General features: G+C 42.5%; 1 protein-coding gene and 1 pseudogene across 1 annotated transcript in view; one reads left to right on the top strand and one right to left on the bottom strand.

The window, feature by feature from the left end:
- The window catches only part of AMD1 (adenosylmethionine decarboxylase 1), a 39168-nt gene extending 17820 nt beyond the window's left edge, over nt 1-21348 (bottom strand). Inside the window, exons 1-3 of the mRNA XM_056566333.1 lie at nt 20878-21348; nt 5976-6062; nt 3460-3586 (exon numbers count right to left, since the gene is read on the bottom strand). Of these exons, the coding sequence (XP_056422308.1) occupies nt 3460-3586; nt 5976-6062; nt 20878-20987 (324 nt within the window). The 5' untranslated portion in view covers nt 20988-21348. The remainder of the gene's footprint in view (nt 1-3459; nt 3587-5975; nt 6063-20877) is intronic.
- A 474-nt stretch (nt 21349-21822) lies between these two features.
- On the top strand, nt 21823-21921 carry LOC130363221 (U2 spliceosomal RNA; annotated as a pseudogene).
- The last annotated feature ends 4579 nt before the right edge of the window (nt 21922-26500 follow it).

Here is a 26500-nt window from a genome sequence, read left to right as displayed (position 1 = left end):
GTCGGTCCTGGCGGCTAATGACAGCCGGGACCCTGGGCTAATAGGGTGTGGCATCGACCGTTGTGCTGAGTGCTATTAACCCTTTAAACGCAGCGTTCAAAGTTGATCGCCGCACCTTAAATGAAAGTAAAAGCTTCCTGGCAGCTCAGTCGGGCTGATCGGGGCCATCACAGTTGCAATGTCCCGATCAGCTACTAATAAAAGTAAGAATCACCCCACTTTTCCCATTTAAAAAACTATATATATTTAATTGCACGGTCAATGGCATACATGCAAAAAAATTCCAAAGTCCAAAATGGCGTATTTTTAGTCACTTTTTATATAATGAAAAAAAATATAAAAAAGCGATCAAAAAGTCCGATCGATATAAAAATGGTACCGATAACTTCAGATCACGGTGCAAAAAATGAGCCCTAATACCAACCTGTACGTGGAGAAACAACGTTATAGGGGTCAGAAGATGACAATTTTAAACGTATAAATTTTCCTGCATGCAGTTATGTAGGTTTGATTTTGCATTGCTTCCAAAAAAAAAAAAAAATCATAAGTAGGGTATCATTTTAAGGCTGCATTCACATGACGTTTTGTACATACGGGTGCCGGATCCAGCGGGGGGAGGGGCAAACCGGGCAATCCCGTAGCCCAGCTGGATCAGCCCCTGACTCTATTTACTTTAATGATCCGACCGGAGTCAAACGGTGACTCTGGTCAGCTCAGTTTTGACCCGTATGCGGTTTCCTGATCGGACCTAAAACTGTAGTATACTAAGGTTTTTAGGTCCGGTCCAAAACCGCATACGGGTCAAAACTGAGCCAACCAGAGTCACCGTTTGACTCCGGTCAGATCATTAAAGTAAATTGAGTCACAGGCTGATCCAGCTGGGGTACGGGATCACCCGGTTTGCCCCTCCCTCTGCCGGATCCGGCACCCGTATGTACAAAACGTTGTGTGAATGCAGCCTAAACCATATGAACTACAGAAGATAAGAAGTAATTTTTACCAAAAAAATGCACTGCATAGAAACTGAAGCCCCCAAAAGTTACAAAATGGCATGTTCTTCAATTTTGTCGCACGATTTTTTTTTTCTGCTCCGCCATGGATATTGTGGTAAAATTACTAATGTCACTGCAAAGTAGAATTTGTGGTGCAAAAAATAAGCCATAATATGGAGTTTTAGGTGCAAAATTTTAAGTGTAGTGATTTTTAGAAGGTGATGAGGGAAAAATGAAAATACCGAAACGGAAAAACCCTGCGTCCTTAAGGGGTTAAGTGGTTCTCCAATAACAGCATTTCTAGAGTTGTGAAGTTTATAATGCCCGTTGCCCAGGACACGTAGTTAAGACACCAGGCAGGTAATCACAAACCTTTCCACAGTTTCTTGTAAACACCCTTCCATTCCCGAGATGCTGGTTTATAGTAGAGCTGCAATGATTGATAATGGAAATTATCGATGAGTGTCAAGGGGCGTAGCACGGTAACATAGTATACGTACTCTTGTTTCTACTTTTCCTGCCTTTTAGCCTCTGAGTCTGCCCCTTAACGACGCAGGACGTAAATGTACGTCCTGGTGAGGTGGTACTTAACGCACCAGGACGTACACTTACGTCCTAAGCATAACCGCGAGCATCGGAGCGATGCCCGGATCATGCGCAGCAGGTCCCGTCTGCTGATCGCAGCCAGGGACCCGCCGGCAATGGCAGACATCCGCGATCCTGCGGATGTCCGCCATTAACCCCTCAGATGCCGTGATCAATACAGATTCTGGCATCTGCAGCATCGCGGTCATTAAAATGGATGATCGGATCATCCAGCACGGCAGACAGAGGTCCCCTCACCTGGCTCCGCTGCCTTCCCGGCATCTTCTGCTCTGATCTGCCTTCCCGCAGACCAGAGCAGAAGATGACCGATAGCACTGAACAGTATTAGCAATCAAATGATTGGTACAAATAGTCCCCTATGGGGACCATTAAAGTGTAAAAATAAAAATATAAAAAAGTGAAAAACCCCTCCCCCAATAAAAACGTAAATTGTCCCATTTTCCCTATTTCACCCCCAAAAAGTGTTAAAAAAAAATACATATTTGGTATCGCCGCGTGCGTAAATATCTGAACTATTAAAGTATAATGTTAATGATACCGTACAGTGAACAGCGTGAACGTAAAAAAAAAATCCAAAATAGCTGCGTTTTTAGAAAAAAAATTTTTGGAATAAAAAGGGATTAAAAGTTTTATATAAGCAAATATGGTATCAATAAAGAGTACAGATCATGGCACAAAATATAAGCCCTCATACGGAAAAATGAAAGTTATAGGTCTTCAAAATAGGGGGGGGGGGGATTTTTAACGTACTAATTTGGTTAAAAAGTTTGCGATTTTTTTTTTAAGCGCAACAGTAATAGAAAAGTATGTTATCACGGGTATCATTTTTATTGTGTTGGCCCAAAGAATAAAGAACACGTCATTTTTGCCGTAAATTGTACGGCGTGAAAACGAAACCTTCCAAAATTTGTAAAATTGCGGTTTTCTTTTTAATTTCACCACACAAATAGTATTTTTTGGTTGTGCCATACATTTTATGGTAAAGTGAGTGATGGTAATACAACGGACAACTGGTTGCGCAAAAAACAAGCCCTCATACTAGTCTGTGGATGAAAATATAAAAGTTATGATTTTTTGAAAGCGAGGAGGAAAACGAAAACTTTAAAATAAAATGGTCTGCGTCCTTAAGGGGTTAATGTCCCCCTCCGTCTCCCCTTAACCTCTAGTGCGCCTATGGGTGCCTTTTTGAAGATGCTGCTGGCCTGCAACATCTGCGGCCTAGCTTCAGAGAGAGACCACAGCCTGAAGTGCAGTCTGGAAACCAGTGCCATCTCCCCTAATCCTGTTTATTTTATCAAATCGAATAGGAAGGTAACGTAGGAAGGTTTTTTTTTGTTTCGTTTTTTTTTTTTTTTTAAGGTTTTGCAGCCCATGTACAGGAAGACTTAAGTTTTGCGCCACATTTCTCCTTTAACCTCTTTTTCCTCAGCAAATCAGACAGAGGCAATCCCAAGGGGGTGTCTAGGAGGCTTTCTGGAAATAGAATCCTGTATCTGATAGTATTTACCTGAATGTAGCAAGTAACTTCAGGTCAACAAAAATGAAATTGTGAGAAACCAACATACTGGATATCTGTGTATTTTAGTTCTGCCTAGTTCAGATTTTTCAGCTGCATTGCTTAATAAAAATAAGATCAAATAAAAAAAAATACTGGGGGAAATTTAGCAAAAGGAAAAGTGGTAGCTGTCCAGAGCATCCAATCAGATTTCTTTCTGATTGGCTGCTATGGGCCATGCGTCACTCTTCCCTGCACATGTTTTGATAAGTATACTCAACGGTCCTTTAATAAAAAGGTAATGTACTTGTATTAAGTTAACAGAATATGGTTGATCCAAGTATTTGCTCAATGAATCTCACTTACCTGAATGTCATCAAACCCACAGTATTCCCTAGCGAGCTCCAACAGGGGAACCAGTGCTTGCAGTAAGAGGGTGGTACCACATGTCTTCAAAATGAAACGTCTCTTGGAGACAAACATGCTACTCTCACTGTAAAAGACAAAAAAAAACACATTTAGATCCACCTTAGACAGCTGTTTGCCAGACACACGTCTATCTGTATACACAATGAATGAAGTGTTCAGCCAATTTTTCCACAGGTTAGAGCGACGTTTAATAACCATATTAGGTATTAAACTACATCTACTAAGCATTACATAGAGGAGGGTGACAAAATGTGTAAGTTAGCGCTAGTACAACATAAGATTTAATACTTAAAAAATGTGTCCATAAAGTTTATTACACAGAAGAGTAACATTTCCAGCATTTCACACGTTCTATGTTGAAAAAACTAAGGCTCCTTTCACACTATACTGTTGCTCCGTTTTAAAGACCTGTTACAATGTCCCATTTAGAAAACCCTTAAAAATGATCCTGGGGGTCCCCCGGGATTATTCTTAAAGGATAGGGGATAAGATTTCAGATCGCCGGGGTCCCGCTACTGGGGACCCCCAGGATCGCCGCTGCGGCACCCCGCTATCATTACAGCACAGAGCAAGTTCGCTCTGTGCTTAATGATGGGAGATACAGGGGACGGAGCAGCTTGGTCCTGCCCCTTATGACATCACAGCCCACCCCCTTAATGCAAGTCTATGGCAGGTGGCGTGATGATTGGCAGGCCCCCTCCCATAGACTTGTATTGAGGGGGCGGGCCGTTACGTCACAAAGTGCGGAGCCGTGACGTAACAATGTTCCGGCCCCTGTATTGCCCGTCATTACACACAGAGCGAACTCACTCTACAGTAATGATAGCGTGGTGCCACAGCGGCGATCCCGGGGGTCCCCAGCAGCGGGACCCCGGCGATCTGACATCTTATCCCCCATCTTTTGGATAGGGGATAAGCTATCTAGGGGCGGAGTACCCCTTTAAGCTAACAATCGGAGTCTACAAGTTTTTATAGCTTTAGCTGAATGGCAGCAGTTTTTCCAATGGTTTACAGCTTCAGTCTTGAACTATTGACCCTCCAATCCCTTCACTTATACAAGTGTCTCTAGTCCTGCAAAAAACATATTTACTTAATCCCTCATCAGTGAGAGGCTAGGTTACCCATGGGTTCCCTGTAACAGCAGAACACAACACTATGGAAAGTATAATTATTGCCGCTCCTAATTGTGCGTTGAGTGCCATATAGTGAAGCACATGAAAAGCATGCCTCTTCACGGTCACTTAACGTGTTCGTTTTGCGGTTACGTGAGGCACTACATGCATTGGTCTTTATTCTTACAGTAGAGAAGTCATAAATTATAACTTATTGTGAATTGGGACATTTAAACTTGCTTTTTTTTTATTCCAATCTAAATTTAGTAGGAGTCGGTGCATTGTTTGCCGACTCAGACTCCAGGTACCCAAAATTTGGTCCGACTCCGGCTCCACAGCCCTGATTGTAACGGAGCCCAACACAAGTTTAGCATTTTACATGTTCTGTGTGTTAGCAACTGTGTTATGGATTCTTTTATAAGAGAAATTGTATAAAAAAAAATAAAAATAATTATATAATTATATATATATATATATATATATATATATATATATATATATATATATATTCATTATTTTAATCAGGTGCTAGACTTCCAACTATGCTGTACTGCTGCTGAGCATCTAGTAGGTTTGCCCATGCACCAAGAAATATTGCTTAGTCCCAACAAAAAAAAGATGAGCTTGATTTACTCCTGTTTATCCCTTTTAAACTAGGATCCCGGGGTTAAAAACAAATGCTATGCTATACAAAGACAAATGCAAATCAATACACCGCTATGCACATAGTTATGCATGATCTGGCCTCAAATCCTAATCTAGACATTATCTAGTTAAATTTAAGCCTGCAGCACAGAATTATTCCAGCATAATCCTCTAGAGCAGTGGTCTCCAACCTGCGGACCTCCAGATGTTGCAAAACAAACTCCCAGCTATTGGCTGTCCGGGCATGCTGGGAGTTGTAGTTTTGCAACATCTGGAGGTCTGCAGGTTGGAGACTACTGCTCTAGAGCTTGATTTAGAAAAATAGTTTTGTTGCAAAGTCTTGCACAAGAATTGGATTTGTTGTACAGCCAAACCAATGAATAAAACTGCATTCATACAATAGCCAAAATGCCTGATGGCTGGGGACCATATAAAATTGGGGAAAATTCATGGCTCTCTTTAAGACCTTGTAATTTACACATTACTGGATAAAGCAATGCATTCTCTCTTGTAGGACACTACAGGGCAAATGAAGACTAGCTGTGTGCTTTCATACAGAGAAGTCCAGGCAACAGGACCATGATCATATTTTTGTCGAGACCGTTAAAATAAAAACTGCTATATTGTGTCTGTATAGTGAAACAAAGTCCTATACAAGAATGTTTGACAGATTTTAGACAGCAACTTTTACATTACCTGAGTACATAAGCTTCCTGCTTGTCAGTTTTCGTCACACTTATGATCAAACAATGAACATTCTCCAAAAGTTTGTCCCACTCAAACCTGAAGAAAAAAAAAAAAAAAGAAAAAGTTTGAAATTTACTCAAACGCTACTAATTTACACCTGCAATAGGCCAAAACTGCAGACAGAAAATGGATTATATGTAGACAAGAGACTAATGTGTTAGCCTCATTAGAACAAAAAAGGAGCCACCGTGGTCAATGGGTAGATCACTTGGGAAGTCACACTATCTTAGTAACTTCACTGCAGAAGTGTACAATTATAAACATTTTAAAACTGAACACGTTAAGGGCTCAGGGCGTACCTGTACGTCCCGAGTCCCATTACCAGGGTTCAAACCGTTCATGAGCGTAGAAAGCTTTAAACCCTGTGGGTCCCAAGACCCCCTAAGGGGGGCTAAAAAAAAAAAAAATAGCAAAAAGTGTTAAAAAAAAATTAAAATGTAAATAAGCCCCTCCCCTATTAAAAATTTGAATCACCCCCCCCCCCAATTTCCCATTTTTGTTTTAAATAAAATGCATAAGTGTCCGAACAATTAAAATATAAGTGCAGCTAAACTGCACAGTCAATGCACGTACAAAAATATACCAAAGTCCAAAACTGCATTTTTGGTCACTTCATATACCATAAAAATATTAACCCCTTAAAGGGGTACTCCGGTGAAAACCTTTTTTCTTTTAAATCAACTGGCTCCGGAAAGTGAAACAGATTTGTAAATGACTTCTATTAAAAAATCTTAATCCTTCCTGTACTTATTAGTTGCTGAATACTACAGAGGAAATTCTTTTCTTTTTGGAATGCTCTCTGGTGACATCACGAGCACAGTGCTCTTTACTGACATTATAATAAGAAGTCTTTATTTATTGTTGTCTTTAGTGGGACTTGAACCCAAGGCCCCAGCACTGCAAGACAGCAGTGCTATCCACTAAGCTACCATGCTGCACTTTGCATACATCTGCTATGCACGGTTGCTAAAATGGACAGAGATGTCAGCAGAGAGCACTGTGCTCGTGATGTCATCAGTGTTCCAAAAAGAAAGGAATTTCCTCTGTTGCATTCAGCAGCTAATAAGTACTGGAAGGATTAAGATTTTTTAATGGAAGTAATTTACAAATATGTTTAACTTTCTGGCACCAGTTGATTTAAAAGAAAAGGTTTTCACCGGAGTACCCCTTTAAGGACCAGGGGTTTTTCCGTTATTGCACTTATGATTTTTTTTTTAAAAGGAGGGAAAAAATTTAACTCTTTCAATTCTGCACCTAAAAATCCATATGATTGCTTTTTTGCGCCACCAATTCTACTTTGTAATGACATCAGTCATTTCACCCAAAAATCTATGGCAAAATGGAAAAAATAAAAGTGTGCAACAAAATTTAAGAAAAACCACCATTTTGTAACTTTTGGGGGCTTCGGTTTCTACGCACTACATTTTTCGTTAAAAATTACCTTTATTCTGTAGGTCCATACAATTAAAATTATACCCTACTTATATAGGTTTGATTTTGTCGTACTTCTGTCATAACTACATGCAGGAAAATTTATGTTTAAAATTGTCATCTACTGACCCCTATAACCCTTTTTTTTTTATCTTTCCGCATATGGGGCGGTATGAGGCACATTCTTTTGTACTGTGATTAGTGGTACCATTTTTGCATTGATTGGACTTTTTGATCTTGTGACTTTTTTTTACGCAAACGCCATTGAACGTGCGGTTTAACTAACAATATATTTCTATAATTCGGACATTTCCGCAGGAGACGATACCAAATGTATTTTTATTTACCCTTTTGTTTTTTTATGGGAAAAGGGGGTGATTCCAATTTTTTTTTTTTTTTTTTTTTTAGAGAAGGGGTTAAATGATCTTAACTTTTTTTTCACTTTTTTTGCAATGTTATAGCTCCCATAGGGGGCTACAACACTGCACACACTGATCTCTTAACAGTTATCAATTATTCTGCCGCTTGACTGCTCATGCCTGGATCTCAGGCACTGAGCAGTCATCCTGTGATCGGACACAAAAGAAGAAGGTAGGGTTCCTTGTGTCCAGCAGCTGTTCGGGACGCCATAATTTTGCTGCGGTGGCCCTAAACAGCCCACTTCACTTTAGACGCGGCGATCAACTTTGAACGCCTAGTCTAAAGGATTAATAGCGTGCGGCACCACGATCAGGGCCGCGCGCTATTAGCCACGGGTCCCGGACATCCTTTTGTTAGAGGTCAGGCCTGACCTGCTATGATGCAGGGCCACGGTGTGGCACTGCGTTATAGAAAGTAGACTCAGGGTGTAGACTCAGGGGGTCCTTAAGTGGTTAATAGAAAGCGATCAAAGTCCCATCAAAACAAAAACGGTACCAATAAAAACTGCAGACCACGGCACAAAAAATTAGCCCTCATAGCCCTGTATGCAGAAAAATAAAGTTATAGGGATCAAAAAATGACAATTTTAAAATTACTAATTTTGGTGCATGTAGTTATAATTTTTTTAAAGTAGTAAAATAAAACCTATATAAATTGGGTATCCTTGTAACCGTATGGACTACAGAATAAAGATAAGGTGCCATATTTACTGAAAAGTGCACTGCATAGAAACTGAAGCTCTAGAAAGTTTTTTTCTTCTCATTTCCCCCCCCCCTAAATTATTATTTTTTGTTTTGCTACAGATTAGGTTATAAAATAGGTGATGTTGAGTACAATTGGTGACGCAAAAAACAAGCCCTTATATGGGTCTGTAGATGCAAAATTGAACGCATTGTCTTTAGAAGGGGAGGAGGAAAAAACCAAAGTGCAAAAACAAAAATTGTTTTGAGTCCTTAAGGTATGGGCTGAGTCCTTAATGGGTTTATCTTTTTTTTTACTATAAATAAAATTTAGTATGATAGCAGGCGACAGCTTTAGGGGCAACCACAACAAAAAAAAATGGAGTTCTGTAAAGAAGTATTCTCTTAGATGCATTGTTCATAAGAGCTTGTATCACAGTATATGAAGGCCTTGCAACTTCATGAAGTCCACACTAAAAGCATCCACACACTGCTGTACAGAGGCCCCCACACTCAGGTAGCTTATGTGAAGTAGTCTAAGGGCATGCTCACATGTTAATAAACTGATGTATTTTGACATTTTATAGGCCCCATGGTCATCACTGGAGTTAATCTGACTTTTCCACAGGGAGTGTGCAAAATAAGTGATAGGTCACTTGTTTTTCTACGTTGTGAATTAAAATGTGCACAGAAAGTTTCTGATGCACAAGATCAGGAATGTTTAAATCCCTTTTACTTGCAGATTGTTGGCAATTTCACACCATATCAACACCAAAATCAAAATGTCTTACAGTACTACTTTTCCTTAAGCACGTATAAGGCTGTATGATGCCAACCTAGTTTTTAACTGCAGAGTCATGTCATGGAATTACCCGACATAACCAAAGTTTCATATTTCGCAGCACTCCAGCTACCAGCACAATCGCCAATGAACTGAATACATAAGGCGTTTAGGCAAGGCTCTGTGCAAAACTGCCTTAAAGCAGTGCTAAATTTATATTCATAACAGAAAAAAAATGACTATACAGCTCACCAATCTGCCATTGGAAAATCCCGGATATTCAGGTGCACGGAGCAAACACACAGCCGCTCATGTGGGATGATTCAAGACTAAGAATGTTCCTCAGAAAATCTACTGGGATATACCCGCCACTCAAGTAACATAGTAATATATATATATATATATATATTACTATTTGATTGACAAATAGAAAGGAGTATAATGAGTCAATTTTAAATTCTGCCTAGTTATATTCTATGAACAGTTGTGAATAAAAATTTTTTACTATGTTACTTCTGGACCATGACTCCTGGATATCCTTCCCCATTGGATTTTCTCTGAGGAACTTTTAGGTTATATTTATATTCCCCATTGAACTGACAGATCTCATTGTAAGGCAGTGGGTTTTGTTGATACGACATTCTGCACAGCATTGTGGCTTGTGTTATAATCCAGAAACAAACTTTTTTTAATTAGAATTTGGCATACAATCCTGTGGCCCAATTACACAGGGCAATTATCAAATATTGTCCCATGTAGAGGATAAATTCTTTTTTGCCAAATAAACAGTGATAGCGCACGGCTAGTTAGCAGCACACCCTCCCACGTGAATAGGGGATGTGCTGCTGAAAATGATGAAAGGAAACAAAAAATCCAGCAATTATTTAAGCGGCTGTTCACTATCAGCATGTTTATAAGGGGTTGTCCCACCATTACAAGTTATCCATCTCTGGCAACTCAATGAATGATGCAGAAATTTCTGACAGGAGACTAGGGTCCCCTTTCTCGAGATCACAGGGGGTTAACAAGCAGTAGGACCTCCCACAATCAGATAAGGGATGACTTCATGGGACAAGCCCTTTAACCCTTTAAATGAGCGTAAACATGTACATTGCAGCTTTCAGCCTGTGTAAAGTTACCCTTAGAGTTTACAGTATATTAGGGATGTGGAAATCCTATTGCCCGACACCCAGGACATGTAGTTCCGGGCGTCAGGCAGGTGAATTTTTCATAGCTTTAGCCCTGTATCGGGCAAGCCGGGCTGGACCGACTTTATGCCGTTGTGAGGTGCATGAGCAGATGCAGACTTGCATGGGACTCCAGAGGGGACACCCCCCCGATCCCCTGTGGAGGTAGCCAGAGGGCTTACCTCTGCATTCATGGCTGCCGCCGTGGATCTGCATTTGATTTGAGCCTGATCAAGGCAGGCTCAACCAAATGAGCACAGATCAATGGAGTCCAATATAAATGAATTGATCTGTATGAGGAATCTAAATGATTCCTCCTAAACAAAAAAAAGTGTATTAAAAAAACTTTATAAAAGTTTAAAGACACCCATTAACCCCTTCCAAGTTCATATCACCCCCCCTTTTCCATATAAAAATATGTAAACATATTAAAAACAAACATATCTGGTATTGGCAAGTGCGTAATTGTCTGAACTTTTAAACAACATTTTATATCCCATATGGTAAATGGCGTTAACGTAAAAAAATAAATCACAGAATTGCGTTTTTATGTTTATAACATCATATCCCAGAAAGAAAAAAAAAAGTGTTCAAAAAGTCTGATCAATACTAGAGGTGTGAATGGACAAGAATTTGGGGATAAGTTTCGAATCGCAATACCAGTGTGGCGATTAGATATATCCCGATATATCGTGATACCATCTAGGTGACGATACATCGCGATATATCCCCGACTGTCTAAAAAAAAAAAAAAAAAAAAAAGTGTTTACACTTATTAAAACTTTTTTTTTTACATACTTTATTAGACTTTTTAGGAGGACTCATTAGATTCCTCAGACAGATGAATAGAGTTCTATTGAACTCCATTGATCTGCGATCCATCGCTAGAGCCTAGTCAAACCAGGCTCTATTAATGACAGAGCCACAACAGAGCAATCGCGCTGCCCACCAGGGAGCATTCACAGATCCCTTTAGACGCCTTGACAGCGGCGATTTAAAGGGTTAATAGCCAGTCGCGGCGATCACCGCATGCTGGCTTTAAGTGGTGGCCCCGGCACGAGTCCGGAGCCCGCTCCATACACCCCTCTGAGCGGCGCATGATGGATATTAGCGGCAGTGATGCATCAGCGGCCCCCGGCTACTGAGATCAGCCGGGGGGGGGCGCAGAGTACGGAGCGGGCACTAGTCGGTGACCGCTCCATACACCCAGAGCGCCGCTGCATCAGATCCGGCCTGCCCGGCTCCACAAATGTGGAATTTGTATCTTCTGATGCCCGGGACTTGCTGTTCCTGGCGTCAGGAGATAGAAATTCTACATCCCTAAAAGGATCGATTCAAAAATATTTTGAATCGATTCAGCATCGCCAAATGAAAAATCGCGATAATTGTGCAAATCTATTTTTTTCTTACACCCCTAATCAATACCAAATTGGTATTGATACAAACAGTATATTACAGCCCGAAAAAATTTAAATGTTATATGGGTCAGGAATTTTTTTTATTAAAAAGTTTAAAAAAATTATTCATTATTAAAACATGAAGGAAACAAAACAAATTTGATATTGGTGCAATCAGGCCGACCTAAAGTATCAAAATAATATGTAAGTTTGACCAAAAGGTGAATGGCGAAAAAAAGAAACCCCAAATTAGCATTTTCTACAATTTCACAAATAATTTTTTTGTTTCAGTGCATAAGCTCATTACAAAGTATACTTGGCCCCGCAAAAAACAAGCCTTATATGGGTCTGTAGATGGAAAAATAAGAGTTATGCCTGTTATAGGGAAAGGAGGAAAAAATGAAAGTGCAGAAACTACTAGAGACCTTATTTACAGACTATTTTGGTTGAAACTATTTGATCTACCCGGACAAGTGGATTTTGCTCCGCTTTAGTCCCTTGGACAAGTAGTTTGTTTTTCCCCCACACCACTGTATATACAGTTTGTAAACTACAGAAACTTAGGTTGTGGGTTTCATAATATTCTGTTCCTAATGGCAGTTAGAAGACTCACTTTATAAGACAACGATGAAGATACGAAGAGACTTTTTACTGAATTAATAAGTCATTACACTGTGGCTAATGTGAATGACAGGTAAAAGATTGGGCAGGAAATTACATTAGATAAGTTTAACTATATCTGCCTGAGGCTCCATTTGTTGAGTTAAAGTGACCTGTCTCCAGCATAAATCATACATATGAAAACCAGTGTTTTAAGCCCCACAAAGAATATCTGCAATGCTTTCAGGTGAATTAACAAGACAATTCTGCACTAACTGTTCCTTTCCATTTACTGCTCCTTCGCTCCAGGCTCCCAACCCATCCACTATCAACTATTTACTTTCCTTGTTAATGTATCTTCGAAGTCTAAAAGGATTTCACAAGGTCATAAGCTGCTAATGCATAACAATTTTGCAAACCTTGTATCATTTGCATGTACACATTTATCTCTCAGGGCCAGACATTAGGCGGCAGATAGACCAGTGAAGGAGAAAGCAATATTAGCAGGGTAATGAGAATCTCCACATATAGCGACAAATTTGCTAAATGTAACCATTCCCTAAGTAGAATTTGAGGATTAGAAGCTTATGCACATTGGACAGTGAAAGCGTACAAAAGACGTCACTACAACTAAGGCTGTTTAATAATACAGGGACATTTCTGCTCCTGAAATCTAGCTTGATGTCCCAACTTGATGTGAGCATCATAGACACCCATAAGGCTTGCAACAAACTAGCCCAACACTGACAGGTAGGGAGGTTTACAGTGTAAGCTTCTGCTAGTTTTGGATCTGTGGCATTACATCCACTGTTTAGGGCATCACAGTCAATGTAGAATTAAGAGTGTCTCAATGTTTCCCTATTATATATGCAAACATTATCACAGTCAAACGTACGCTTCTGACTCCATTGCCTCCCCAAGAGAAAGTATTAGGATGCAGCACATTTCCTTATCTCATATGCAACCACTGTAATCCCAACAAATCTAAAGGAAATCTGTCATCAGAATCACCCGCACTAAACCTGTTACACAGGCTTGTAGTGCAGGTGATCCTGATTAAAACGCTCCTTACCTGGTTAAAAATGGTTCAGCGCTTCTTAAGATATCTATATTTTTAGTTTTCTGTTATTCCCTGGCTTGAGACTCAGTGGGAGGTGTTATCATCTGGGACTCGGCCACACGTCATTCTAGCTGGGCGGAGCTGCCGCCCGGATCATGAATATTCATGAACTTATCCTCTTGGTCTAATTCTTCTTTCTCGGTCTGTTTGTGAATAAATACACCCTCCGTCCCTCCCTTCCTCCCACCCCCGGCTTTTCACTTATGCAGCCCGTCTTCTTACTTGTATAGGGCCGCAGCTTGAGTGAAGCCAGGGGGAGAACGCCGCTTCCGGGTGTACGGAACGCGGCGCATGCGCGGCCCTCCACACCAAACCGAGAAAGAAGAATTAGACCAGAAGGATAAGTTCATGAATATTCATGAGCCGGGCGGCAGCTCCGCCCAGCTAGAATGACGTGTGGCCGAGTCCCAGATGATAACACCTCCCACTGAGTCCCAAGCCAGGGAATAACAGAAAACTAAAAATATAGATATCTTTAAGGAGTAGTCCAGTGGTGACTCAGTGGTGAGCAACTTATCCCCTATCCTAAGGATAGGGGATAAGTTGCAGATCGCGGGGGGTCCGACCGCTGGGGCCCCCTGCGATCTCCTGTACGGGGCCCTGACAGCCCGCGGGAAGGGGGCGAGTCGACCTCCGCACGAGGCGGCGGCCGACACGCCCCCTCAATACAACTCTATGGCAGAGCCAAAGCGCTGCCTTCGGCAATCTCCGGCTCTGCCATAGAGATGTATTGAGGGGGCGTGTCGGCCGCCGCTTCGTGCGGGGGTCGACACCCGCTATCTGGGCCGAGAGCCGGGGCCCCATACAGAGAGATCGCAGGGGGCCCCAGCGGTCGGACCCCCCGCGATCTCAAACTTATCCCCTATCCTTAGGATAGGGGATAAGTTTTTCACCACTGGACTACCCCTTTAAGAACCGCTGAACCATTTTTAACCAGGTAAGGAGCATTTTAATGAGGATCACCCGCACTACAAGCCTGTGTAACAGGTTTAGTGCGGGTGATTCTGATGACAGATTTCCTTTAAACCATTAAGCATACAACAGTCCTGTCCTATATGGGGTCTTTAACCCCTAAACGACAATGGACGTAAATGTACGTCATGGTGACGTGGTACTTTACGCAACATGCACGGCAGGTCCCGGCTGCTATCAGCAACCAGGGACCCGCCAGTAATGGCGGACTTCCGCAATCGCGCGGATGTCCACCATTAACCCCTCAGATGCCGTAATCAATACAGATCACGGCATCTGCTGCAGTGCGGTACTTTGAATGGATGATCGGATCGCCCGCAGCGCTGCCGTGGGGATCCGATTATCCAGCATGGCGGCCAGAGGTCCCCTCACCTGGCTCCGGCCGTCTCCCGGGGTCTTCTGCTCTGGTCTGAGATCGAGCAGACCAGAGCAGAAGATCAGCGATAATACTGAGCAGCGCTGTGTCCTATGCATAGCACTGCACAGTATTAGCAATCAACTGATTGCAATGAATAGTCCCCTATGGGGACATAAGTCTTTAAAAAAAAAATGACAAAAAGTGTAAAATGAAGTAAAAAAATTTGAAAAAGTAAAATGTTTGTTTTTCCCATTTTACCCCCAAAAAAAGCGTTAAAAAAAAAAAAACACACACACACACACATTTGGTATCATCAGGTGCGTAAAAGTCTGAACTATTAAAATATATTGTTAATTATCCTGTACGGTGAACAGCGTGAACAAAAAAAATAAAAAGTCCAAAATTGCTGCTTTTTTGTCACATTTTATTCCAAACAAATATTTAAAAGTTTATAAAAAGTAAAACCTAAGCAAAAGTGATACTGATAAAAACTACAGATCCTGGCACAAAAAAAAAATGAACCCTCATACCGCCCCGTATACAGAAAAATGAGATAAGTTATAGGTGGTCAAAATAGGGCAATTTCAAACATACTAATTTGGTTAAAATGGTTTGAGATTTTTTTTTAGCGGTACAATTATAGAAAAGCATATAACATGGGTAGCATTTTAATCATATTGACCCACAGAAGAAAACAAGTAATTTTTACCGGAAAGTGTACAGCGTGAAAACAAAACCTTCCAAAACTTGCTAAATTGCGGTTTTCTTTTCAATTCTCCCACATAAATAATATTTGTTTGGTTGCGCCGTACATTTTATGGTAAAATAAGTGATGTAATTACAAAGTACAATTGGAGACGCAAAAAACAAGCCCTCATATGGGTCTGTGGATGGAAATATAAGAGTTATGAAAAAACGAAAATGCAAAAATAAAAATTGGTCTGGTCCTTAAGGCCAAAATGGGCCTGGTCCTTAAGGGGTTAATGACATCTGCAGAGCACATGCCAGCAAGCAGTCCAGGCTACAGGGGAGAGGTGCCATGTTCTGCAGCTCCTTTCCAGTGTCAGATTATGTCATAAAGACCACCGGGAAGATTTATCAAAACCTGTGCAGAGGAAAAGTTGGGTGGTTTTCCTTCTAAACTCCTTAAAAAGTATGAAAATATATTTAAAATTCAAAAATAACCTTAGGAGTAGAACAGTTGTATTAGAGGCCCTTTGGAAACTGATTGGAGGGTTGGCTGTGCACAGGGAATACCTCCAGGGACAATTTTGTCCTACCTCAATCCTGTTGATATGGGATAACTTCTGCAGATAGGAATATCCCTTTAAAGGGGTTATCCAGGAAAAAATGTTTTTATATATCAACTGGCTCCAGAACGTTAAACAGATTTGTAAATTACCATTAAAAAATCTTAATCTTTTCAGTACTTATGAGCTTCTGAAGTTAAGGTTGTTATTTTCTGTCTAAGTGCTCTCTGATGACAGGTGTCTCGGGAACCGCCCAGTTTAGAAGATATTTGATATGGGGAAAAACGGTACCGCTAAAAACTTCAGATCATGGCGCAAAAAATGAGCCCTCATACCGCCCCATACACAGAAAAATAAAAAAAGTTATAGGGGTCAGAAGATGACAATTTTAAACGTATTAATTTTCCTGCATGAAGTTATGATTTTTTCCAGAAGTCCGACAAAATCAAACCTATATAAGTAGGGTATCATTTTAACCGTATGGACCTACAGAAAAAATATATCAAGGGGTGGTTTTTACCGGAAAATGTACTACGTAGAAACGGAAGCCCCCAAAAGTTACAAAACTGCGTTTTTCTTTCAATTTTGTCGCACAATTATTTTTTTTTCCCTTTCACCGTAGAGTTTTGGGCAAATTGACTGACGCCATTACAAAGTAGAATTGGTGGCGCAAAAAATAAGCCATCATATGGATTTTTAGGTGCAAAATTGAAAGAGTTATGATTTTTTAAAGGCATGGAGGAATAAAAGAAAATGCAAAAACAGAAAAACCCCGGGTCCTTAAGGGGTTAAGGCTTTGTTCACATCACGATTCAGACCACGATTTTCAGTCCACGTCAAAAATCTGATGTGCTGGGAAAACGACCCGATCGTAGTCACTAGCCGGCTACGATCGGGTCTGCAGCCCCATAGAAATTAATGGGTCTGTACACAGATCCGATTTCAGCCAATATGAGCTTCCGAAATTGTATCTGTGCATCGGAAACTCAAATCGTGATGTGATCCCAGGATAAGTGATTCCAATGAGAAAAAAAAAAAAAAAAAAAACATTTTCACAGATCTAAAAGAGGTGTGTTATATTTATTGATGAGAACCCCTTTTAACCATACTGCCCTTTCTTCACGGTATGGGTTAATGATAAAAAGACTGGATGGGGGGCAGGCGGGTGTTGCATGTGGTAAGAGCAGCCTGTCTGCTCCAGCACATTCCATAGATAATCTAACCCCTATCCATTGGCTGCAGCAGGCTTTACCATGGTAAGGAGGTGGGCCCACAGTCAGTAACTCACATGTAGCTGCATATGACTTGCTGTTTCAGTGAATCACGCTTTGCAGGGTTCATCACGGTTATGCTACACGATATATCGGAGTTCTCAAAGTCATAAATCTGTATATAGATCTATGACAAGCATTTAAAACGCACAGCAATATTTAGTCTACATGCCCTAGTCACTAGCACAAAATGCACTAGTGTAAGCAGTCAGGGTGGCATTTCCCCCAAACCTCATGCCTCTAGTGTCACCCATTACACCACCGGCCTGACGTGCACAGTTAACTATAGATTGCCCAGCATTTGGGCACATTAAAAGCCACTCAATGGAGCCAATGACCTATAAGTAGCCCGAGTACCGCCTCTATTGAAGTGGTCTTCAACCTGCGGACCTCCAGATGTTGCAAAACTACAACTCCCAGCATGCCCGGACAGCCAACGGCAGTCCGGGCATGCTGGGAGTTGTAGTTTTGCAACATCTGGAGGTCCGCAGGTTGAAGACCACTGCACTAGTGACTGAATGATCACCTGCTATAAATAGACAAGCTATGTAGCTTTGCTTCACCACAACCAATGATTGGGCTCCACTAGAGAGGGAGGGGGGGGGGGGGGGGGGGGGATCACAATCTACACCACCATGGCATCCACTAGAGGGGGATCACAATCTATACCACCATGGCATCCACTAGAGGGGGATCACAATCTATACCACCATGGCATCCACTAGAGGGGGATCACAATCTATACCACCATGGCATCCACTAGAGGGGGATCACAATCTATACCACCATGGCATCCACTAGAGGGGGATCACAATCTATACCACCATGGCATCCACTAGAGGGGGATCACAATCTATACCACCATGGCATCCACTAGAGGGGGATCACAATCTATACCACCATGGCATCCACTAGAGTAGGGTTCACAATCTATACCACCATGGCATCCACTAGAGTAGGGTTCACAATCTACACCACCATGGCATCCACTAGAGGGGGATCACAATCTACACCACCATGGCATCCACTAGAGGGGGATCACAATCTACACCACCATGGCATCCACTAGAGGGGGATCACAATCTACACCACCATGGCATCCACTAGAGGGGGATCACAATCTATACCACCATGGCATCCACTAGAGGGGGATCACAATCTATACCACCATGACATCCACTAGAGGGGGATCACAATCTATATACTATGACATCCACTAGAGGGGATCACAATCTATATACTATGACATCCACTAGAGGGGATCACAATCTATATACTATGACATCCACTAGAGGGGATCACAATCTATATACTATGACATCCACTAGAGGGGATCACAATCTATATACTATGACATCCACTAGAGGGGATCACAATCTATATACTATGACATCCACTAGAGGGGATCACAATCTACACCACCATGGCATCCACTAGAGGGGGATCACAATCTACACCACCATGGCATCCACTAGAGGGGGATCACAATCTACACCACCATGGCATCCACTAGAGGGGGATCACAATCTATACCACCATGGCATCCACTAGAGGGGGATCACAATCTATACCACCATGGCATCCACTAGAGGGGGATCACAATCTATACCACCATGGCATCCACTAGAGGGGGATCACAATCTATACCACCATGGCATCCACTAGAGGGGGATCACAATCTATACCACCATGGCATCCACTAGAGGGGGATCACAATCTATATACCACCATGGCATCCACTAGAGGGGGATCACAATCTATATACTATGACATCCACTAGAGGGGGATCACAATCTATATACTATGACATCCACTAGAGGGGGATCACAATCTATATACTATGACATCCACTAGAGGGGGATCACAATCTATATACTATGACATCCACTAGAGGGGATCACAATCTATATACTATGACATCCACTAGAGGGGATCACAATCTATACCACCATGGCATCCACTAGAGGGGATCACAATCTATACCACCATGGCATCCACTAGAGGGGGATCACAATCTATACCACCATGGCATCCACTAGGGGGGGATCACAATCTATACCACCATGGCATCCACTAGGGGGGGGATCACAATCTATATACTATGACATCCACTAGAGGGGATCACAATCTATATACTATGACATCCACTAGAGGGGATCACAATCTATATACTATGACATCCACTAGAGGGGATCACAATCTATATACTATGACATCCACTAGAGGGGATCACAATCTATATACTATGACATCCACTAGAGGGGATCACAATCTATATACTATGACATCCACTAGAGGGGATCACAATCTATATACTATGACATCCACTAGAGGGGATCACAATCTATACTATGACATCCACTAGAGGGGATCACAATCTATACTATGACATCATCTATACCACTATGAAATCCACTAGAGGGGATCACAATCTATATACTATGACATCCACTAGAGGGGATCACAATCTATATACTATGACATCCACTAGAGGGGATCACAATCTATATACTATGACATCCACTAGAGGGGATCACAATCTATATACTATGACATCCACTAGAGGGGATCACAATCTATATACTATGACATCCACTAGAGGGGATCACAATCTATATACTATGACATCCACTAGAGGGGATCACAATCTATATACTATGACATCCACTAGAGGGGATCACAATCTATATACTATGACATCCACTAGAGGGGATCACAATCTATACTATGACGTGTTCTGGGTTTCAGGATCAATAGGCGCTGGCCCGGGGACTGCAGAGGTAATATATCTCCTGTCTCCTCACTGCGACACGAGGCGCGCACGGTATGGATGACTTCACCAGCCGTGACACATCCAGGCTGCCTGTCACCAGTGCCCCCGCTATAGCCAGGAATGGGGGCTCTCCTCGTGGTGGCCGCCCCTTATAAGGGCAATGAGTGAAAGGGAAGCCATTTGGCAAGGCGCGCAGAGGCAGCACATGCTGAGAATGTGTGCAGAGCTCAGGAGCCGCGGCCCCACCCTCCTCACCTACATGAGGGGCAAGGGAAGGGCACGGGGTGGGGGGAGGCTGCCCCTCTTCTATCACACTGACACAGGTGCCCGGGGGAGGCCGCTCCATAAGGGAACAGCATTCTCTACAACTGCGCCACAATGAATGAAAGGGACGACTAGAGCCACCACCGCGCGCACACACCTCCGCTCCAGATATCAGGGCAAGGCGAAACAAAATGGCAGGTCTGCCTCCCTCCTGGTCCCGCCAGCAGGCCTGTCAGCATCCCCTCCCCCATTATCCAGCCAGCACATGGGCAGCCCCGGCTCAGTGTAAGCCATGCCCGTGTCACCTTCACCGTAGAGCCGCTGACAGGCCACCCACCCCTGCTCACCTTGGGATGTCCCGAAGGTCTCCGGACCCCTTGCTCTCATCCAGCTGGCTGAACCAGACTTCCAGCAGCTTCTCCGTGCCCTCAAAGAAGTGCGCGCCGCTCTCCTCCATCTCCCCCGGCAGCCGGAGACCCACCAACAACGCAGAAAATAACGAGAAACGGAAAATAGAAACCTGCTTAGATGATTTCCTCCCGCGTCCGACCACTAGCTTGTGTTGTTTGGTAAAAACGGTTTAGAATTAAAATATTCGTTACTTAGTGTTTCGCTTACTCGTCGACGTTCGGAAGGTTCGTATGTGTTACGATTGTGCCAGATGTTGTGTCTCTGTATGTGATGGATAGTGTGTGTTTCTCCGGTACAGTCTCTTATTTCCCGTTATGTCGATTCCCCTGTTACAGAGAACACGGTTGAGCGAGCGCTAGCTAATATCGCCGGCCATACTGTGTAAAGCGGCTAGAAGAGGGAACTGCATGTTATTATATACCCGAGGGTGGCACTGCTGGTGACGTAGCCGGCTCGGGCCACCGAGCAAGCTATAAGCCGCCACAGGATTGGTCGCTGTAGACGTCAGTTGTTTAAGCCCCGCCCAGGATGTTCTGTGCTTGAGCTGGTGTTCTGTTACTCATTCTGGGATGACTAGATTAACGGCTGTGGAGGCTGGTGGGCGGAGCTTAATCAGGCTGGCAGTCGTCACTGCGGAGATCGTGTCACAGGTCTGAGGGGAGGACGGGATAGAATAAAGACGTGTATATAGATATGGAGGAGACTGAGCTGTGTACTGCTTGTGACCATACCCCCTATCCTAATAAAGGAGGATATGGCCATGCTGGGCCTACATATATATATATATACCTCTCATTTTATGTGGCGGCAAAAACATAAATGAATCCAACACAAACCACCTCCCTCCTAGGTATTGTATCCTAAAAGCATATTGCTTTTGTATCGCTTCTCGGCCTTTTGGCTAAGATCAAGTGTAGTATCTGTTCTTAACAGTTTCATGCCGGTGGATAACCACACTGGTGTGGGGATGGGTGCTGCATGGAGGGGGCAGGTGTACCAGGGCTGGTTCTGAGGAATCAGCTCGACGGCTGCCCCAATGTGACCTGTTCCCTTCGGGTCTCGCCATGAGGCTGAGAGGGTCTAGAGCCGAGGTACCTTTGTGCCTTGGGGAGTGGTAACCCCGAGGTGCCAAAACTCACTGGGAGTATTGGCTCACTGAGTGGAAGCACCGACACCATAATCTCTTCACCTTGTGGCACTCACCTCTTGATTCCCGGCCTTCTGGCTAGGATCAGAGAAATTTTTATAGATCTGGCCGCATGTCCGGGCAGTATATCTGCACATATTCACTTATTTCTTTTTGTCTCACTGTGTCATTTTTTGCGTGTTGTGTGTCCACAGGATTTGTCAGGATGCGGTAGCCCTTCTGGGTGTCCCTCCTGGTGGTCTAGGGGAGGTGTGTGTGGCCATTGGGTTCCTCACCTCCCTGCAAACACCCCTGGTACTCCTGCTCTGGCAGGGTACCGACCGTTATCGGCTCTGCGGGCAGATACCTTTGCTAACGCCAAGGGGGATGCCGGGAGCATTTGTGGTCCCTTAGTAGCTTCGACGAAAAGGGACATCGAACCTGGAACCTTGCTGGTAGCTTTTGGTCCGGAGGTGAAGGGTAAGGTTTGTTGGGGGGCCTCTCTCCTGTCGGAGAAGGGCTTGTGATAGACCGCATCCTTTGTGCACGTTTTCTTAGTGTATCACGTTTGCACTTTTTCTTGCACTTTGGGTGATTCGAGAGCACGTTCCTCGGCTCTTAGAAAAAAAAAAATTTGTATCCTAAAAGCATTGCTTATACCAGGGCTGTATTTATCATTAGTCACCCTAGGGGGCCTGTGCCTAGGGCAGCATTGTTTAGGGGGTGCACTTCAGTCAGTAATAAAAAGGCACAGTCGGATAGGCGTGGCTTGGGGTTCGCAAAGCCCCGCCGCCGCCACGCCTATCCTCTCAGCGCTGGGACCGCTGCATAGCAAGAGACAGCGGTCCACAGCGCATGCGCCACTCCCTTTCGGCTCTGACGTGTGCGCGCCGCTGCCCTGCATTGACAGAGAGATAAATCAAATTATTTTATAACTTTGCAAACAGCCATCAGCAGAGAGACGGGTATCATTTGTGTTATCTTCCTATCAGCTATCTACCAGTGTCTGCAACTCTGAGACTAGGTTTCCACTTGGGTTTTTTTATGGCAATTTTTGGAAAACTGCAACTGCAGTTTTTGAGCCATAGACAGAAATGTATTCAAAAGGAATGGAAATATAAAGGAAGAACTTACACTTCTCCCTTATGGATTCACTTCTGACTTAGGCTAAAAAAAAAGCCACTTAGACAGAAAAGAACAACTCAACTTCAGCAGCTCATAAGTACTGAAAGGATAAAGATTTTTTATTAGACGTAATTTACAAATCTGTTTAACTTTCTGGAGCCAGTTGATATATAAAAAAACATTTTTTCCTGGATAACCCCTTTTAAGTATGTTCACTTTGTGTGACCTTATAAATCTGTAATAGATAACTGTTCCAAAGTTTAACACTGGTAGGAGCACTTTAGACCCTAAGGTTAGGTTCACACTATGGAATTTCCGCCTGCAATTCCGCTTTGAAATTGCAGGCAGAAATTCTGCTTACTAAAATGTATAGTATAGTGAATGGGTTTCCGTTCACAAATTCACACTTCGGAATTTGTGACCGGAAAAATCTGCTTGAAAATTTCCGCCTGAAGAATAGCATTGCTCATTCTTTGGGCGGAAATACTCGTGGAACACATTGCAGTCTATTGGAGACTGCAGTGTCCGCATGGTCCTATCGTCGACTGAATCAGTCAGCGCTGCCCGCATTCGGAATCTCCAGGCGGAAATTTTCTGTATGAATGTAGCCTTAACAGTCATACTCACTGCTTTTTTATGGTTTTACTGTTATATGTTTTATATGTTCACACAGGACTGAAATGCCGCAGATTTCTTGTGAATTTGGTGCAGATTTTGACTTCCCTATTGAAGTTATAGGAAATCTGTCATTAGTGTCACCTGCACTAACCTGTTGGTACAGACACTGATGACAATGGTACCTACCTTGTCCCGTTCCATTGTTCTCCGGTATCTTCAGCTCTGGGCCCGGCTTTGAGCATGGGCGGAGCTTAGTGACATCACCACTGCTGTTCTCTAGCAGCGGGACCCAGCAGAGAGCAGCAGCGGTGACGTCACTAAGCTCCGGAGATACAGGAGAAGATTACCGAAGAACGATTGCACGGAACGGGACAAGGTAAGTACCAGTGTCATCAGTGTTACCTTCACTACCTGTCTGTACAGACAGGTTAGTGCAGGTGACACTGATGACAGATTTCCTTTTAATTGTGAAAATCCCCAACAAATCTTCAGCATATTCAAAACGAGTAAGCATATCCTTACATAGTGTCAGTGTTTTCAGGATTCTCACCCATTCTTCTCCACTACTTGCTTCTCAGCAGACAGCAACACCTAAAACTAACAAGCAGGTTCTTGTTTCCCAGGATACCTGCTAATCAGCCAGTCCCTTCCCTGCTGGGTCCTGGCTATTTAACCCGCAACAGTTCAGTCTGCCTCTGATCTCCAGCAGTGTCCCTCCCTGAGTGTGATTCCGTGTATGACCCTGGCTGACTTGAATATATGTGTGTGTGTGTGTGTATGTATATGTGATTATATATATATATATATATATATATATATATAGTGTTAGTACCTATATATAGCGTACCTGTACTAGGACAGCATTCATCAATGTTGTAGTGGAGAGCTGAAGCAATGAGAAAGAGGCTTGCAGCGTTCCTCAATGATATTGTAAAATATAATGTGTTCAGGAAAAAATCCTGAAAAGAGGAAACAGTGTGCAGTGAATGATTACTGTACAACTCTAAAGACTCTCATTTGTAGGTAGTTACTGGCATATACCTATTAAATGCAAGACGAAGCACAACACTCGTTGTCGCCTACCCCCCTGGAACCCGTCCATCCCATTACATGAATGTAATGTGTGAGTATGTTTGAATAGAATCCAAGAAAGAACTGGTGAATTGCCAATGTTATTTCTCCTTTCTACCTATGAACTATTGCTTGTTTGCTGACGTCAGAGCACCACCGAACTTCACAAATCAGTACTTCATTACACTCCACTGCAATACTAAGGGTGAACAAAAGTAAGCATGCCGAACACCTTTGATTTTGAGTATTTTATGATGGGTGTGTTTTTTATGTACAGTAAAACCTCTTTAAAAGACCCTCTCTTTGAGAAGACCACCTCCATATCCAGACCAGATTTAGTGTGATAGATCCAGCCGGCAGTTCACCATACGTTATACATTCTTTAAGACCAGCCCCCTTTGAAGGACCACATGTTTAATGCAATTTAGAAATGTGTGTCATTTACTGGGACATGCCCGGTAGTATAGAAGTAGCTACCGGGCATGTCCAAGCCTCAACAAACTATATATTTTACCACTGTATACTGTATCATGATCAGTCCTGTGTAGGGTGTAGACAGGCTATAAACACATAGGTCGCAAGGCATGTTACTCATATAATATGACCACTTTTATTTTATCACTTGTTTACTCATATAATCTGACAACTTTTATGTCTTCTCATGAAAAAAAAAACTCCTACTTAGAGTTGTATTTACATACTGTGCTTCCCTAGGCACTCGGACTGAATACATCCCATTAGGGTGATTTCACATGGGAGGGCATTTTTTTTCATGCAGATCTGTCTAAATACACAGTAAAAACCGTATGTGGATTTTGTTGGAGTTTAGATCTTACCCCTATACACAGAATGTATATAAGTGACAAATGGAATGAGCAGGTTGAGGCTAAAAGCCTCAACACTGCTGTCCTAGGCATAGGTCCATGGGTGCAAATACATCCCTGCTCCCACTATTGTCACAAATGTGATGTTTACACAGTTCTCACACTGGATATTAAAGGTTTATGCTGTAGAAAATATATATACTAAAGTAAAGTCTAATCATGTATTATTTATCAACAGGTTGTTCATATTAAACACATTTATATGGATTTTTATTTTTCTTGGAATCTTGTTAATGGCTAAATTCATGCTGGATCATAGAAACTCTTCACATTTCTGTATATTGTCATATTGCCTATTTCAAAATGTGATAAAGGTGTATAGACATTATACAAAATGTGTCATTTAGACCACTAGAGGGCTTCTGACAGATTTTCACGACCACATTTGGCAGCTCACCCTGTCATTTTCCAATCACATTGGTGATTATTACTTGATTTAAGGTGTGTTTGCACAGTGACTCACGCTTTCTGTTAGTTTGCTCTTGAACCTGACACACCGGATGAAAGGTGTATAAGTTGTTCGGTTTACTGCTCTATAAAAGTAAACCTGTCACTAGAACTACAGTCATGGCTTAGGTATTTCTCACAGAAAAGGATTGCAGTAACAAATGTTTTGCTATACACATGTTCATTCCCTTTGTGTGTATTGGAACTAAACCAAAAAAGGAAAAAAAAGAGGAAAATGGACATAATGTCACACCAAACTCTCAAAATGGTCTGGACAAAATTATTGGC

Source organism: Hyla sarda, chromosome 3, assembly GCF_029499605.1.
Source record: "Hyla sarda isolate aHylSar1 chromosome 3, aHylSar1.hap1, whole genome shotgun sequence".
Lineage (NCBI taxonomy): Eukaryota > Metazoa > Chordata > Amphibia > Anura > Hylidae > Hyla > Hyla sarda.
Note: the sequence above shows the minus strand (reverse complement) of the source record. Positions and strands in the feature narration are given on the sequence as shown.